General features: G+C 40.2%; 1 protein-coding gene across 4 annotated transcripts in view; it reads left to right on the forward strand.

Annotated features, from left to right (window-relative positions):
* The window catches only part of SLC44A5 (solute carrier family 44 member 5), a 63508-nt gene extending 54458 nt beyond the window's left edge, over window positions 1–9050 (forward strand). For all 4 annotated transcript variants that reach the window (XM_088169567.1, XM_014892555.2, XM_088169568.1 and 1 more), the window contains 8 exons: window positions 114–376; window positions 1423–1517; window positions 1888–1991; window positions 3213–3286; window positions 5113–5183; window positions 6094–6182; window positions 6825–6909; window positions 8855–9050. In XM_088169567.1, coding sequence (XP_088025693.1) covers window positions 114–376; window positions 1423–1517; window positions 1888–1991; window positions 3213–3286; window positions 5113–5183; window positions 6094–6182; window positions 6825–6909; window positions 8855–8967 — 894 coding nt within the window. In that variant the 3' untranslated portion in view covers window positions 8968–9050. The remainder of the gene's footprint in view (window positions 1–113; window positions 377–1422; window positions 1518–1887; window positions 1992–3212; window positions 3287–5112; window positions 5184–6093; window positions 6183–6824; window positions 6910–8854) is intronic.
* Window positions 9051–18470: the final 9420 nt, after the last annotated feature.

An 18470-nucleotide genomic window follows, 5' to 3' on the forward strand; every position in this document is an offset into this window, starting at 1 on the left:
AGCTAATGAAACATCAAGCAGAGTTGTGTTATTTGTATTACCCTGCTAAACTTCAGAGGCTATGTACATAGAATTCATTGCTTATGATTGTGTTTATTTTTCTTTCTATTTAGACTTTTAACACAACCAATGTGACTAAACTGTGCCCAGGTGCTCAGTGTACTTTTGCTTTTTATGGAGGAGAAAGCCTGTACCATAAGTACATCTTCATCTTCCAGTTAGCCAATGCCTTTGTCTTTCTCTGGCTGGTGAACTTTGCAATTGCACTGGGTCAATGTACCCTTGCTGGTGCCTTTGCCTCTTATTACTGGGCCTATCGAAAACCAGCTGATATTCCACTGTGGCCACTCTTCTCTTCCTTTGGACGAGCAATACGGTAAGACTGTGGAGCTGGAAGTGAGCCTTGTCGTGTATCTGACTAGTGCCCTTTTTACATCTAGGGAAGCCAGTCTTAGAAAATGATCAGTCAGCATTATGGTTTAATCTTGGTGGCAGTCAAGCCCCCCACAGCCGCCTGCTTGTTTCCCCACAGTGGGATGGAGGAGACAATCTGAAAATGAAAAAACACATGGGCTGAGATGAAGAGAGTTTAATAGAGAAAAGAAAGCTGTATGCACAAGTAAGCAAAGCAGGGAATTAATTCCCCATTTCCCACAGGCATGCACGTGTTCAGCCACCCCCAGTACAGCAGGGCTTCTTCATGTATAGCAGTGTCTTAGGAAGGCAAACTTTGTAGCTCCAAATGCTCCCCTCCTACCTCTCCTTCCATCAGCTGTTACTGCTGAGCACAACACAAGGTGTGAGGTATCCCTGGGGTTATTTGGCATCAGCTATCCCCTCCCAGCTGCTCATGCACCCCCAAGCTGCTTACCAGTGGGCCAGGGTGAGAAGCAGAGCAGTCCTTGGTGCTGTGCAGGTGCTGCTCGACAGTGGCTAAAACATGGGTGTGTTATCATAACTGTCCTGGTCAAAAATCCAAAACATAGCACAGCACAAGCTACTATGAAAAAAACTAACTCTATTCCATTCAACCAGCACAATTGGGAAGATGTAGTTATTTGGGGAAGGCTGAATTCTGTAGCCCTACAGCACTGAGGCTGCTGCAGCTCCCTGCCCCTAGGTCCAACCAATTGTAATGCTGAGCAGGTACTCCCAGTAGACAGACACACAAAATACATGTATATAGCACATGTGTACACAGATTGAGAGAAAGACACAGCACTCACAAACACCAGCAGCACCAATGGCTTCATCCTGTTCCTCTGTAGTGGATCGGGGTGAAAGTCTGTTAATTTTATGTAATTCCCACTAATGGACCTTCTTTCACTTCTGATTTTACTTGTATATACGTACACATATGCATACATATATCCATGTACATAGGCATACGTGTGATATAACAGTCAAATATTTTGTTTTTAGATACCATACAGGTTCACTGGCATTTGGAGCCTTAATTATTGCAATTGTCCAGCTTATTAGAGTAATACTGGAGTACCTGGATCACAAACTGAAAGGTGAGATTTATGATTCTGCCCTAAGTTGTTAAGACCTTCCTTGCTAAACTACTTCCTTAGTTTCCCAAGCTGTTTTTTAGCAAGGAAAAGAGAACAATTCGACATTATCCGTTGTGGTTTCTTCTGAAGCCAGAAAAATCTGTGTTCATTGACTCGAACTGAGTCTCTGTTCTTGGGAACCTAATGCAAAGTTCAGATGGGATATGAGCCTGATCTAATTGAAAGCTAGTGAGTTAAATTTGGTTGAGAGAGAGTCAATACCTAGAAATAAAGAAATAATGTCACAATTTAGAATCTTCTGAATAGCTTTCTATATACTGAAGACTGTTCATGAGCTCTATGTATGATGTACTCTCTCCTGCTCTTTCAGGTACTCAGAACTCCTTCACTAGATTCCTACTCGGCTGCCTCAAGTGCTGTTTCTGGTTATTGGAAAAATTCTTAAAATTTGTAAACAGAAATGCCTACATCATGGTATGTGCCATGTCTGCATGTGGCCTCCCCTATCTAGGACAATAAAATATCTTAGACACTACTAGTTGATCAGAGGCCAGCAGTACTTGAATCTGCTGAATAAATAGGATTTATGGGAGTTTTCAGTACATGCATGGGATTCTACCATGAAAAAGTGAGATGATTTTCTTCCTTATAACTTCAACCTCTTTTTTTCCCTGTCTTTGTCCATTACCCTCACCCCCAAAATAAGTGGGAATAGATGGAATAACTGGTTAACTCCCCTTGTAATTCAATCATTGATAGCCTGATTTCAACAGGAAAATTAGCTTATTTCATATTGCATATTTGTTCTGGGGTGACATTTCTATTTGGAGGTGATATTTGAATAAAGAGATCAGAAGGCATGTGATAATTGTATTTCCACTTGGAAGTTAAAAGCACAAATTCTACTAGCAGGAGCAGTGATATTTCTCTCAAATAAGCCTTCTTAGATTCCAGGTAAGAGAAGTTTGAAATCTTCACATAAATTAACATATACAGATTTCAGCCTAGGATGTTCTGGCTTGAAGCAATTTCAATGATTGCATAGTACAGTCACAGACTTCTTGTCTCAAAGGAGGTGGCTGTAGTGGGTCCATTACAACCTGTGTTGATGCAATTGATGTTTCAAATCTTTCTTCTTTCACTTCATAAACTGTCTGAGCTGAGAGCTGTTCTACTATATCTTACCCTGGTGGACAGTATTCCAGGAAGAAGTGGTTTTGTTCCTGAATAACTTTAATTGCTTTAATTCATGCTGTTTTCTTCTTCAGGGAAAGCAGCATCAGGTCCAAGGAGATAACTAGAGGGGTCAGCTCACTTCAGCTCTACAAGGGCCTATTCTTTTCCACTGACTATAAATATAGTGTAGGTAACTAGCAAAGGGAAAATAATCCCTCAACAAGTACCTTTTTTGCTCTGCTCAAACTCAGTACTCAGTACTGAGTCTACTACCTGTGAGATCACAAGGGGTGGCATGCTCATCACCAGGTGATTTGAAGGGAAAAGATGGATAATATTCTGTCCCAGCCTGATGGGAAGCGTTGAGAAGTAGCAGGTGACTGAGGAAATTGTTTTATGTCCATTTGAGTTTCAAGGCCACGTATTAGGGAGAACTATGCATTACATGCAGATAGATCCTGGCATACAAGAAGGTATCCTAATTATTGAAAGCACTTAACAGCTACTGTTGTTTTTCAGATTGCCATATACGGTAAAAACTTCTGCACCTCAGCAAAGGAAGCATTCTATTTGCTCATGCGGAATGTGGTGAGGTAAGGGCCCATCTCCCAGTCCTTGGAAATGTCAGGAGCTCCTGCTCTTGCACTCTGTGGGCTCGCTTCTTTCCTTTCCCCTGTCTCCTCCAAATACTGAGAGCTGCTTCTGTCCTCAGACATGGCCCTCACTTCTTATACTCAGTGTGTAACATCAGTCTGTCCAGTGCAGTAACCTATGCAGAGTTGATGTAATCTCACGGTTTTGTTGCGATTTAAATTCCTCAGTAATAATTGTAATAATTTGTAATAATGCCTCCAAGAAACAAGTAGAGCCCCTGAGAGGAGATCTGCAGATACATGGGAATGGGGTGCTCATCATCTGCCATATGTTTGTTTTTTGAGCTTTGGTCCACTTGGTCTGAGAAAGGGAAAGCAGAAAAACCTATGTCTTCAGATTCGTTCAGAAATCTTATGAGGTGTCAGAGAATGGAAGTAAAGAAGACAGAATACTTTCCTTTCAAAAAGATTGTCTTTAACATAACCAGATCTCCTCTGATGCTTGGAAATTTCCTGGCCCTTTTCTCCACCACCAAGCACGTTGCCAAACTCCCTGTCCTCATCAGTACTTTTCTTCTTTGCCTCTGGCTCCTCCTTTGCTACTGTAAGAGCAAAAAATAATAGGAGAATAACTCAGGAGCAGGCCATATTGATGCAATAGCACACAATCTAAGTACCAAGCAAGAGACTCAGTAAACTGGTTAGGTGGTATAAAGCATTACGTGAAGGACTGGGAGGAGGAGAGAAATGGAGGGGAAGGCTGAAAGAGGAAAGTGGAAGTGACGCTTAAGAAAGAAGAGGAAAGGACTGGAGTTGGGAGATGGAATACATTCACTGTGTTACCCTGCACCAGTATCAGGACAGTGATGTCCGTACTAAGTAATGCCTGTGCAATAGAAAAGAGAAGCTGCCTTTATTTCCTTACAGAATATCACCTCTCTGCCCTTTATAATTTTTCCTCCTAATCAGGAAGAACAGTAGTTAAAAGCTAGACGTATAATTCTCTTGTTTCAAATAAAGATGTTTATATCTTGTGTATTTTGCTAAATCCGAATTCTGACAGGTTAATGATGATTTGTCTCTTAATTAGTTCTTGACGTTTATTTATCGCAGTAGCCAGTACTGTATATTACCATATCCATAATGGTAATGTGGCCCTCAGTGCTGTCAAGAGGTTCATGATGCAAAGTTCATTTTTCATCCATTATTAATCTGCAGTTTCCGATTAGACAGGCTGGACATTGAGCAGAAACTCCCTGCTGTGTTTCAATGAGAGCTGCAGATTTATTGTCAGCTTTTCTGTGTACTTTTCTCATGTGATTATCTTCCTGCTTTGAGGTCTCCTGCCTTCCGTGTTGTATCATGATATCTAAAGTAGTAGATGTGGCATGTTAGGGGTCCAGATAGGACCAAGTGGAGACCTACCAGCAATCTACATAAATACTGCTTCTTGTTATGATGTGTACTTCCCCTATTCTGGCCTGCCTTATCTGTGCCCCTAGAAGTAAGGCTGAAATAAAAATATTTTTAAGTTTTGGGTTGATTGATTTTTTTTTTTTAAACCAACTTGAGGAAAGAACAGTCTTCATATCAGTCCTGTCATTGCTACATTAACAAAGGCTCAGTGCTTTTTTGCCTCCTGAGATTACTCTGTAGCAACACCCATCTCAGCACTGCCTGCCTGTGGTGCTGTGCTGTCAGCCTGTAAAACCGGCAGAAGACAGCTTCTGGTCATGCTCTGCAATTATCCATTTAAGGATTTAAGGAGAAAGAATACAAATGTTGCGTTTGTGATGATTATCTATAATTTGTCCGTTGCTAAACAGGGTTGCAGTTCTGGACAAAGTTACAGACTTCCTTCTGTTTCTCGGGAAAATCCTTGTTGCTGGTGGTGTAGGTAAGCTGGTTGGTTTTTTTTTTTTTAATAAATGGTGTGCTCTATTTTCTGGTACCCACAAGCATGCAAGCATGCCTGCCATATTCATATACGCTTAGTTAGCAGCTGGAGATTCTCATTGGTCTGACTATTTGGAAAACTGTTTCTGTGTTTCTAGGATTTGCTAGGTTGATCTAAAACCTTTTCTCTTTTTTCTTTATTTTCCCCCTTTTCTCCCCCCTGCCCAGCAACTGGTTTGCCTTGACAGTATCTTTTCCTTAATTGCTTTTACAGCTCTTGAATGTGTGGCTGGTGCAAGGACTTGTACAGCCACAGCATCATAGTTGAATCAGACCAAATTCATGTCCAGTAAGTCAGCCACAGTCAGTTCTCCTTTTGTAAGAACTGAACAAAATTGCAGATGAGATTTTCTGTGACAGAAAAGTGGTTTTCTATTTTTTAAAATTAAGCACTTTCAAAAATCAGGTTGGCAGTGTTCTGTTGTGGTTTTTCCAAAATGTCACAGCAGTTTCAAAAAACCATTTTACAAATAATTGTATTTTGCATTCTGTATACTTTAAAAATTAACTAATGAATTATATTTTAATCAAAAGTATAACTACTATCAAGAGCTAATCTAAAGTATTTTGTCATCACTGTAGAATTACATTATTTGTTAATTTTGCTGTTAAATTCAGTAGAATGGTGAAACAAAACAACTCATTAAAGTCTTTCCAGGCCCATTTATATCTTTATGGTGATAATTGATTAATTTGCATACCTCTTCTGTTAGATAATTAGTACAGAAGAATATATTGTTTGCAAACTTTTATTGAAACCAGCCTCGGATCTATTGTCTGTCTTATCTTTCTTTAGATCCCTGGAAATCAGAGCTAGCATGGGAATCACTAATTGCCTGTGCTTCTTGCAGGTGTTCTTGCATTCTTTTTCTTCACACAGAGAATACCAATCTTTGCACAGGAAGTGCCAATGCTAAATTACTACTGGGTACCATTATTGGTAAGACAACCATTTAATCTCTCGAATGCTTGGGGCAGTTTGAGGTGCTCAGACTACTCAGGGCATGGTCTGGTAGCAGCTGCTTTGGTCAGCATCTCGGTGGCACAGTATCCACTCAAGTGAAGACTGAGCTGCTGCACTCCAGTCCTTGGGATCCTCCAGGCAGAAGTGGTGCTGCAGTGACTCTGAATCCTCAGAAAAATTAGGTTTCACATCTCCTCAGACTTCCAAGACAGCGAGACACTGATGACAGTATGGCGTCTAAGGGAAGGGAGGGAGGGACTTGCAATGCATCTCTTTCTCATTTTGTAGCCCCCCCGACCCCTTAAGCTTCAGAACATCTCTAGACTGAGTGGTTCTTGAAGGAGTTCAGAATATTCTTGGCATATAATCTCTTCTGAGGTTGAAATAGTTCCAGTTTGGAACTATTTCCAGCTGGGAAACTAGAAGTTAGTATATGTTAGAATGCAGTGCCTTGAACCTGTGATCCCTGCCCACAGCAGTAGTAACCTTTGTAAAAATACAGAGCTAACATTAAATTCTTCTAAATCTGCTTTGCAGACCAGGCCTCTGACCTGTGTTAATACTACCACAGTAGTGTTGAAAGAAATTTGGGGGTTTATTGTGGTTTGTTTTTTGTAGACAGTCATCATTGGCTCCTACCTAGTTGCACACGGGTTCTTCAGTGTCTATGCAATGTGTGTTGACACGCTTTTCCTCTGCTTTTGTAAGTACTATGTTTTCTTTCCATAATACCTGCAAATCATGGAAAGAGGACTAGAAAATCACCTTATCCATTCCTCACAGAAATCTGGTTACATACTAGCAAAGTGTATAAAAAATTAGCAGCTTCTTCTTTTCATGTTGCTCTGTGATACAGTTTTCCATGCTCTAGTTTTCAAATTTAATTACTTTAAGAAGTGTAAGGTAGCTTTATGGTTTATGGAAATATCTGGCTTTTGTTTTTAAGATGTTCCTTAAATTTCATTAAGTTTACTTCTGGGTGCTTTGTGAAGAGCCCTGTACAGTACTGATTTGCTTAAGCCTCTTAACAATAACAAGTATATTCTTTGGTATATAGGTGGTACTTTGTTTTCAGTTTAATAACCCTGAACAAAGTATTATGCTGAATTATTGCAAAGATTCAGTAAAACACCACTTGAAACTAACTGTCCCTTGGACTCCCAATGGCAAACAACCACGAGCCCTGTCAAAAGGACCACTGTTCAGGCTGTCCAGTCAGAGAATACTAAAATCACAAAAGAAATCTGTTGGTCTTGAATTAGGATATGCTTACAAGAAGCAGATGTCCTTAGCATGTAGTACCTTCCATGTGCTGTATTTTTCTGTAATGAAAGCCATTCTAGTAGGTCCAAGTAGAAGTTCGTTACATGGCAGTGATTGTTCTTGCAATTTGTAAATTATTTGATAATACTAAGGGAAATACTAAGGCTTGATCTTTCATAAATCTGCACTATGGATTACTGAAGTGAGGTAAATGTGGTAATACTGATTCTTCTCTCACTTTAACGTTGCTTCCCTGGAAACTAAGGTTAGCAGGGATTCTGAAAAACTGCATTGCCAAAGAATCACAGGAAGAAGATCATTTAGAAGACTCAGAACTGGTTTCTAGTTGAGAGCTACATCCTATTTATCTCATGTTATGGTTCTAAGCAAACATGAGCACAGGCAGATATAGCACTAATAATACTCAAAGAAATAAGCTAAACCATAAATAAATAAATAGTGATATTTATTTATTTATTTATTTATTTATTTATTTATTTATTTTGTTATTTAGACTGAAATGGACTATAGCAAGTTTGTGGGTGCATTCAAAACCCAAAATATTTTATTATTAGTTTATTCCAGAGATGGTATATGTTGCCAGGGAGATATATTAGGATTTGCCTCCTCTAGCTTCTTTGGCCACTCCTTACAGCTCAGACTCTCGTTTGGCTCTGCAGATCCAGCTCTGCAGGGCTGCACTCACAATGACTGTGCTTCAGTCACTCTCTCTCACAATTGCCCACTGGTGTGTAATTGTTCACAATTGTTCACAGTCTGTCACTGCTGCATGGCACCAACTGGGCTGAGCCCTGACTGATGATTTAGTCATGGTCTTATGTAGGGAAAAAAGTAATGTCTGCCTTGTTGTTTAAAATTCATATTCTGTTCTGCTTCCCATACTCCCATTAAGTAATGAACAATAGATCAGAATATCACTAATTCACAGCAACAGGTTTTCAAATTAACTTTATCTCAGGCAGTGAAAAATGGTCCCGTTTTAGAAAGTGCTTAGTTCCATGGCTGTCTTTCTGACACATTTTCTAGCAAGAGGTTTCCAAAATGCCAGGGTTCAGTGGAAGAATGACAGTTTCTGAAAATTTCCACCTATACTGCCAAATCAAAGATCTGGAGAATAAAAAGAATATATTGCTGTCATTAAAAAATTGCAAGATATTTGTGTCTCTGCATCACATAAAACCTCTTGTGGTCTAAAAATTAGAAATGTTATAATGTCCTTCATCAACTTAATAATAAAGCTAAATTACCTTGATTTTCTTTTACTGTTGGGTCTTTTGCTCTCTTGTTCTTTCAATTCTCTTTGTGTCTCTGTGTGTGTAGTTGTAGTGTTTCCTTTTCTGACTGGTTTTGCTGTGTAAATTCAGGTGAAGACCTGGAAAGAAATGATGGATCTACAGCAAAACCCTACTTTATGTCAGCTAGCCTCCACCGAATTCTAGGGAAGAAGAAACTAAGCCCTAAGAAGGCAGTGGGATAATGAACGCTAAACCTCAACATCAAAAAGTGTCACTTTTAAGCAAAACGTGTATAAAGTAGGCAAAAGTAAAAACTGTAAATGATGCTTCTGGTTAATGGGTGATTCTTTTTTCCTTTTGCTTATATTAAAAAAAAGCAACATTGGTAACGTTTATCTAGTTTAAATGCTTAAACTAATAGCTGTGAAAACAAGGCCACATTTTAGTTTATAGAGTGCCTATGAAAAGGAAAATGTAAATTTGAAACTTTTTTAAGTGTATAATGATGTTTTAATAACTTTTGTAATACAAGTTGCTGTCTTAGATGACAGCAGTTTTGATATAATGTTTCTTCTTATAAGTGTATATTTGTAAAAGAAATTCAGGCAATTTTTTGAAAGCACTAACGTATAACCTAATTAGCCATAAAAAAACATAGTTTGAGACTCTAGTTAATGAGGAGATGGTACTAAATTTGTAAATATGGTGCTATGATTGTATTTTTTTGTACAAGCTGGTTCACAGCTATTTAAACTGTGATTATACATGCATTAATAATTCCCTATACTGAAAAATGTAGTGATATTTTAATCACATCCACAACTTCATCTTTTAAGACATGATGGTACCCTGCAGGTCCCAGAGAAGGTAATCAGGAAAGACTTTAGTTGATACTGCTTAAAGTGAAGTTTTCTGGGAGTTGTGCCTAGTTGTGAGAGAAGGTCCCACTGCAGCTGGAGTGATTTGTGGTTCACACAAATGAGGTTTCATCTGGTACAAGATGGTGAATGTATAATTTTTAGCTGATGTCAAAGAGAGATGCACGTGTGCTAATATCCCCCTATCTCTGACAAGTCTCCCATCGCGTTTTGTGTTACAAGAAAGTTGAGCTTCACTGAAAGGAAAACTAAATGCAGTCTCTTTTTTTTCCATTGAAACAAAGTCTTTGCTCTGTGTGTGTGCACAAGGAGTTCCATTGCCTCTGCCTAGCTGAGAAGGGCTCCTCCCAAGCCATTGGAATGACTGTGCAGGTGCCAAGGGCCAGGGCTGCACGTCCTGCACGTCTCCGTGCTCCCAGTGGCTCCCACAGTAAGGTACTAGGACCCTGAACTCAAGTCTTCTCATGGTACAGGATGAATTATTCAACTACTGAGAGATGCTCCAAAAGATTTAGTTTGGTTTTTGATTGTTAAATTTGCCCAGTCATTAGTACAAAGTTATTAATACACCTGTTGGTAGAAAGCACGTTAACATTTGGTGTGGTTTATGACCCTCCCAGTAGTGGAACTGCCACTGCCATTAAGTAACAACTCTGCTGATGGAAAAAGCCTTAACACTGGAGAGTTTCTCAAGTCTGTTACTGCAAAGACTGAGCTAAAAAGATTTGAATGTATTAGTCTCTTGGGTGAGCCAGGCATACTGAGACCTGTCCCTAGTTTTCATGGATTCCAGGATACTGAAAAGTTATTTCACTACTGTCCACTTTCCAGGAGTGGCATGTGCCATACATTTGCCAGTTCTGTGACAGGAGGTCGGCACCTGGAAATACTTTGCTAACCCTAGAAGTCCACTGGTGTCACAAAAAGAAATACAAATTCTTTTCCTAATGATTTGAAGGCAAGTTTCTGATTTCTGACCATCCACATCCCAATGGGATTTTGCTCTCTAACTTACAGCTCTGGTTTGTGATGGCTGTGATCACAGCAAAGGCAGTAACACTGTCCTTCATGCCACAGGTCTGGGGTCATGTTGAAACACCAGTGACCACCATCCACAAGCTTGCAGTCGTGGGCATGGCAATATCTTGAAATTCAGTGACCTGAGGTGCAAGTGGGAGTGTCCTTGTAAGCTTCCTCTGTGGTCCAGTGGGTGATGGAGCCCTTTTCCCTGAAGCAAAAATGAGGGGTTCACAATGTAAAATAAAGGCATACAGTTTCAAATGTAGCTACTGATTATAGGCACCTTTAGATTTTGGTAACCCCTCCCGAGATACCCTTGAGTAAACTTGACTTTTGGAAAGGACTGAGAATCCCACCTTTGGGAAAAAAAAGGACTTGTGAGGGATGAAGTTTTTCATCATCATCATCATCATCACCACCATCATCATCATCATTCCTTTCTCATTATGTGCATGGCATGGATTACACAACCCCCCCATAATTCTAATGTTTTCTGAGAATTAAGTCAGTAACTTTTGGGGATATGTGTAACCATTCTGTAATTAAAGAAGCTGTTGGTCTCATTACAATCCATATTCTAAAGCCTTTTTTTTTTTTTTTTTTTTTTTTTTAATACTACTGATTAACTTTCAGCTAAAGAAACTGCATTACATAATCTATATTTCTACTGGACTTGAGTGTCTTACTGGGAGCTCAACTGAAAAAGCATATTTCTGAATATAACTTGCTTTTTTATCATATGAATGTAACCAGAGTTTACTAGGAATAAAACATAATAGAAATAGTATACAGTTATTTGATTAGAACACTTTTGTAACAAACCTATGCATTTACTAAAGAAATTTCTAAAAGTGAAAGTTTTAAATTGTATTATTATTTATATACAGTAAAAAGTATATATATGTATAAATTTGCTCCTCTCACTATTTTGTGAAAGTAGAATGTAACTGATCATCGTTTCTGAGAAGAAAATTTAAAAGCCATTTTCTTATGATGTAATTATGAGAACTGTGAAAATATAAAGCAATACCATGTAGATTTCGTAACCAATAAATTCAGTAAATAAGTAGTAATTATTTAAAATTAAAATTGGCTTTATAAAAATAATTTGCTAATAATTACTAAGTCAAAATTAATGCAAATATTTACTTGGGAAAGATTCACCTAAGATGTTTCAAAACTATCTTATTATAATGGTTACTAATTAATCCTGTGGGCCAGAGTCTGCAGATGTGCACCACAGAGAAGGTACTGATATTGACATTCATGGATTTGGACTTTTACTTTGTGGCTTGGTTTAGTATAAAATGCAGAATTCCGTTTTTTACTTCAGAGAGTGGAACACGGTCAGAGAAGCTCCGTGCTTTGGTGCTCAGTGGCCACGGTGGCCCCAGCAGAGCTGGGTCATGCCAGGCACCTTCTCCCTGGGAGGAGCTGTGGAAAACCCGGTGGATCTGAAGAAAGACCCTTTTACATGAGTAGAAAAAAGAACATTCTCAAGATCACAGACTAGTAGAATGTAGAAACCAAGACAGTAGAATACACCTGCTATCACATCCATGTAATCACGTTTGTTTAGTTTGGTTTGGATTCATTGTATCTCCCTAGAGCAAATTACTGAATGGCTTTCATTTACATGTTTTATACCAAAGTTTTAATGTCAAGCCTTCGAATTTTGTAAAAAAGAAACCAAAAAAAACCAAACAAAAAACAAACCCACAAACCCAGCAAAACAAACAAATAATAATAAAAAACCCCATGGAAACAAAACACAGAAACAAGAAATAGGATAATTTCTTCTGCTGAGGTTTTTTTTGTTTTTTTTTTCCAAACAGTATTCAGCAAATGATTCTTGGGTGATCCAAGGATGCTGAGTATTCTTTTAAATGTTAGAATTTAATGAAATATTTTACTATTGCATGTTCTGCTGTAGAACGGGAAAAATATTTTGATGGATGCAATGTCAGGCTGATTCTGGAATAGTCAGGAAGTGTTCTTCCACAAATGAGCTGTCAGATAAGTGATTATGAAGAATAAACTGACTGGTTTTTGTGTAACCCAGAATGCCTCCCTTTGACCAGTTGCTCAGCCTGGACAGCTGCAGACAAAGTGCCTTACTGGCTGTTACTTTACCTGGCTTACATTCTGAAATTCATTTATACCATGTAGACTACAAAACAGAAAAGGCTAGAGAGGAAAACAAACACTGTATTTCAAATTGACTAACAAAAACTGAACCGTAGGAAGGATGTCAGATGTGTTTGCACTGTGTGATGCAGCACCCATCATTTCCCTGTTGCTGTTGTCAGATTATGAAAGTTGATGGTGTGGTCTGAGAGAAAACATGACAATAGTGTTGCAAATAAGTGAAAACAATGCAAGACTGTTCCATTTTTATACAGATTTTTATAATAGCTTTAATTTGTGGTATGGTGGACTTCGGAGTAGGGCCTATTCTGCTTTCTGTTTACAATGATCATGTGTGTTGTACCTGTGTAACTGTGGGTAGAACTGGGCTCTTGCTACTTACAACAGAAGGAGTAAAGCTAAAAATTACATATATATTACTGTAATATATCTATATGCCTGTTTATAAGCATTAAGTTCTTTCTCCATTTCAAGACTGATAATTTCCTATTCTGGAACGGTTTTATAAATTGTTCTAAATTTTTTTAACTTTTGATACAGGCAATGATTTTTGGGGTAGTATGTAATTTGTACTTCACTGTAAACAGTTAGAAAACGAGTGTTTCTTCATGTTCAAGTAACACTAGTGCTACTAATATTAAAATTGTCTGTTACTCTATGCTACAAAATGTCCACATGCATGTGTCCCAAATAATGAGTTTTAAAACCATAAAAATGGCTCTTTGAGGTTTAAGAAATGGAAGGTAGGTTACTGTTTCATTAATATGATTCTTAAGATTGTATTGTTTTGCCAAAACCGAATTAACACGAGCACGATGATTTGAGCTCTAAACTCTGTTGCTTCTGCTATGCAGAAATACAATCCCATTGTTTAAATACCTTTGATAACGGAAGACCTTAATTTTGTTGTTACTTCACCCTTTTACAGTTTTTGGGGATTGTTCTAATAAAGATTTCGATATAAGCCGGACTGCGTCTGCACCGCGCCGGGACGTACGGGGGGGCTGTGCGGGACCGGACCGGGGAGGGACCGGGGAGGGAACGGGGAGGGAACGGGGAGGGACCGAGGAGGGAACGGGGAGGGAACGGGGAGGGACCGGGGCGGGACCGGGGGAGAGACCAGGGAGGGACCGGGGCGGGACCGGGGGAGGGAACGGGGAGGGACCAGGGGAGGGAACGGGGCGGGACCGGAGGAGGGACCGGGGAGGGACCGGAGGAGGGAACGGGGAGGGACCGAGGAGGGACCGGTGCCGGCGCAGTTCGGTATCGGCGCAGTTCGGTGCCGGCGCAGTTCGGTATCGGCGCAGTTCGGTACCGGCGCAGTTCGGTGCCGGCGCAGTTCGGTGCCGGCGCAGTTCGGTGCCGGCGCAGTTCGGTATCGGTGCAGTTCGGTGCCGGCGCAGTTCGGTGCCGGCGCAGTTCGGTACCGGCGCAGTTCGGTACCGGCGCAGTTCGGTGCCGGCGCAGTTCGGTATCGGCGCAGTTCGGTACCGGCGCAGTTCGGTATCGGCGCAGTTCGGTGCCGGCGCAGTTCGGTATCGGCGCAGTTCGGTATCGGTGCAGTTCGGTACCGGCGCAGTTCGATACCGGCGCAGTTCGGTGCCGGCGGGGTGTGCGGGGCGATCGCTGCCGCGTAGGAGCGGAGCAGAGGAGGCGTCGGGAGGGGCCACGCCGCTGCCTCTGGTTGGAGGGGAATTCTGAGGCTTATTTATAAAAGATGGAGGATTGTTTGTCACATTTTTTCATTTCAATTTAATTTTTTTTAACTGTGTTAGAATAAACCATACTACTTTTTGTCTGAACCTGAATCGAGATCTTACACAGAGCAATGTGTAATGTATGGCTGAAATCATACCATAGAACTCAGCAGAAATCTTTTTTTAAGCTTAGGAGTCTCACAGTCATGCTTTCCTGTGTGTTTGTGAGACGTGAAGAAGCCTTTATTGTACGCCGTGAGTAAGCAGAGCATCACAGGCAGATGAGCTATGGCAAATGACTCCCCATCTGGCCAGGGGCCTGTTGCATTCGTTTTTCTGGAGGACAGGAAAGGAAAATGGCCAGCACCAAACCCCATGCAAAAGCCTGTCAGGGATGGGGATAGATTTCAGCAGCGGTAGCAGTGGAGCAGTTCTTTGGAGTCAGGACAAAGGATGAATTTGGGCTAAGGTTAAGGTATGCTTGTAAGTCATTCCATATGTGGGGAGCCTTGTCCGAAGTTGCTTCTGGCGTCCAGCATTCCCTGCAACGAGACCTTGAATTAGCAAAGCAAGCTGGTGTGGCTGTGTGTTTGGGATTTAGTGGCTGAACAGCAAATAGATGCAGGCACACAATGTGTGTGCATAACTGCAGCATAAATCATTTAAGGGAAAATGAGTGTGTATGAGGCTTATACCATAGGATGCTATTTTTTAGCAAGGGTTAAATGTTATCAGTGCTGGAGAGATTGGTTGGTTTGTGCTGTCCAGTCACTGGCAGTGAATAGCAGTACATGTTCAGCCCAGGTCTGTGCCACAAGGGGTGGCAGGCCACTGCTGGAAAAGGCAACTTGTGGCAAATTTGTGGGTTTGATCCCTGAAGAGCTGGACTCAATGATCTTTGAAGATCCCTTCCAGCTCAGAATATTCTGTGATTCTGTGAAAGCAAATGCTTATGGACAGGAGAGTGTCACAGCCTAGGAGATTTAGATGTGAGCCAGTTCAGTCTGAACTAGACAGTGAAAAGTGAGCAAGCAAAAGTGATCTTCAGATGTTTTCTATTGATGTTTCCTGAGCCCAGGTTAGCTCCTAGACTGACTGAGGCCATGCCTCATGGGACAAGGTGCATTACAGTTGCTTAGAAGAGATAAAAGACACTACTATTCTATGGTAAATCTCCATGAAAGCATATTTACTTTTGTTTCCCTTTTATTTGTTTTGGGTTTTCTTCTTTTTAACTTTTAATCAGATGCAAATAAAACCTGCATGCTTTTTGTGCTGTAAAGCATTGCTGTAAAACTCTTTTTTTTTTTTTCGTGCCAGAAGGTAACAACAACAGTAAAGCATTGTGTGGATTAAAGAACATTTTTTGAGTACAAGTGATCATGTATAGCCTTGAAGAATCTAACATAGTGTACCCAGACACTGGAGGGTACAATTGTAATATAGAAGTTATTTTAAGGGGATTCTGGAGCATAAAGGATCTTTACTATGTGTCTCATATGTACGTTGTTATTTTGATTAAAATCTGGATATTTTTCTAAACTAACATCAGTATCTCCTGTTAACACATGCATCTTATTGAACTGACTGCAGCTACTAGTTATGTTGTCCTCCTTCAGAAGATGTCAGGTTTACTAACAGAATTGCTTTCTTGCCTCTTTTAAAATTTCAGGCTGATGGGTTTCTTATCTCGCATGGTTTTCTTGCTAGTCACATTACACTTAAATCTAATGTTGGCCACAGAAACTTTAATCCACAACCAGATCAATTCAAAGTCTACCTGGATCTTTTTCTCTCCAGTCTTTTCCAAGGATCCTACTTTTGCACAGTTTTGGGGTTTTTTTGGTGAGCCAAGAGGAGTGTCACACTGTGCAAGTGTCCCCGGCAGCCCTGGACCAGTGGCCCGTGTCACACCTGAGGGGACAGAGCACGGCTCTCATTTTCAGTCGGTTTGTTTTGGGAAGCACCCATGCCCTGAGCACCTTGCTCATGGAGGTGCCCTCCTGACACTGGTGCCAGCTGCTCGGGGAGAGGAAGAAGAGGCTCTGCAGTGGCACCACGGGCTGCAGTCATTGTGCTGCAGTTACTCTGGGCCACAGCAACAGTGCAGCAGTGGTGTGCTCTGACTGAAATTTCAGCTAAAGAAGGAAATGGTAACATAACTGACCTGTTACAGTCAAACAGACCTTGGTCGTAAATATGGGATGAAAATATTTCTGGTTTTGTCTCAGCCAGCACCTGATGCATACCGTCGTCGTGGTTAGACTTTGCAGATGACTGTTGCTTTTGGTGCATTTTCTGCAAAAACCTGGCATGTTCCTTTGCAAATCCACACATCTGCAGATGGCTTGGAGAAGGAAAGGATTGTTTTGTACAGAGCTTCACAATGTAGTTTCTGGTTGCCATCATTTTCAACACACCTGACCAATTCAATTTCCTGTCCTGAATCAACTTTCATTTAATTAAGTACCAGGTTCTCATTTCTGTTGGTTTGGCTGGGCTCTTGCAGGCAATCTGTTTTAATTTTAGAGTCTGAAAGAGGCTAAGTTTGGAAAAGAATCAAAGTCCTCCCAGGAGAAGGGTCTGCACTTATTTTGCTCCAAATGATAATGTCAAAAGGGTTGTGTTGTTTTTATTTTACTTTCTGTTTTGGTTTACAAAGTTCCACTTTCTTACAGAAATGCTGACAATTTGAATAGTCATGACATTGATATGTTTAAACTCACAAATGGGTTGCTTTTTTGAGAATGCTAACAATGGTCCAAAACAGATTAACAAGTCATAGTATAACAGTGAGCTGCAGTGGTTCTGGGTCGCCAGAGCTTAAAACAACTGTTAAACTCTTTGTGAGCTTTATATTAGTGGCTCTAGTCTTGCAGTTGCAACTCTTTCTGAACTGATGTTGTGATGAACCTGCACTGGCATATTGGAATGTGTCAGTGGAGCGTGTCTGAGCATCCCACCCAGCTACCCAGTCACCTCTTCAAATTCCTGCAGAGACACTGAAGACCAAAGTGCATGTTGAAATGCAACAAACACTTTTATGCATTTAACTATGCATAACATAGATATACACTTCTTTGATCTTAAAATCATATTTTGGCTAAGTGCCTGTATCCACATTATAGAAATGCTAGTATTTATGCTGATTGTTTCTGAAAATAGTAAAAAAAAGTGGCTGCTAGTGATTCCTGCATTCAGCATATTACAGCTTACATAGTATTTAAATGATATTTCTATGATTAACTTTCTTGGATGACCTGCTAACATAATAAAAAAACTCAAACACTTCCCTGTGTGATTTTTTTAATGGAGTAGCTATCTTAAAAATGCAATGGCCTAATTTCAAAATAAGAAAACATATAAATTTTTTATATACAGGATACTGTTACTTGTCCTAAGTTTCCCCTGTTTTAGTAATAACCTTTGTTTTTGGGAGGCTTGGAGCAGGAGACATCTTTCTCCCATGAGATTAACTCAGAAAATAATATTGGTGCAGTTTGTGATAGAAGCTGTTTTATCATTCAGGAAGAGGATTGGTTTCTGTTGCAGTATGGCAAAGTTTTAAAAAAATCTCTCTCAGCCCAGCAGCAGCTGCTGACAGGTCTGGCAAAAGAAGACTCAGAGCCCAGACACTCTGCTGCAGTCTCCTCTTTTCAATGCAGTCTGCATTTTCCCAGCCCCACCCACAAATATCTGCTCATGCACTCAACAGTAGCAAAAGATGAATGCTCCTGCTTCCTATGTTTATAAGGAAAAAGGAAAATTGCTCCCCATGTACTTTAATCCTGTTCTGACCTTGAAACTGAATAGAAAGAGGCATTTCATAAATAAGCTTAAACTTGCTTTTGTTTCAGGCAGCCTGAAGCTACTCAGTTCTTCAAATAAGAGTGAATAATTTCTTTTACTTAAAGGGGCTCAGTACAAGCCAAGTTGCATTTTGAATTACCATTTTATGTTAACATCTAAATTAACATTGTTTGTCATTAAACTGGTAAAACT

The sequence above is a fragment of the Sturnus vulgaris genome, chromosome 9 (assembly GCF_052056855.1).
Source record: "Sturnus vulgaris isolate bStuVul1 chromosome 9, bStuVul1.hap1, whole genome shotgun sequence".
Lineage (NCBI taxonomy): Eukaryota > Metazoa > Chordata > Aves > Passeriformes > Sturnidae > Sturnus > Sturnus vulgaris.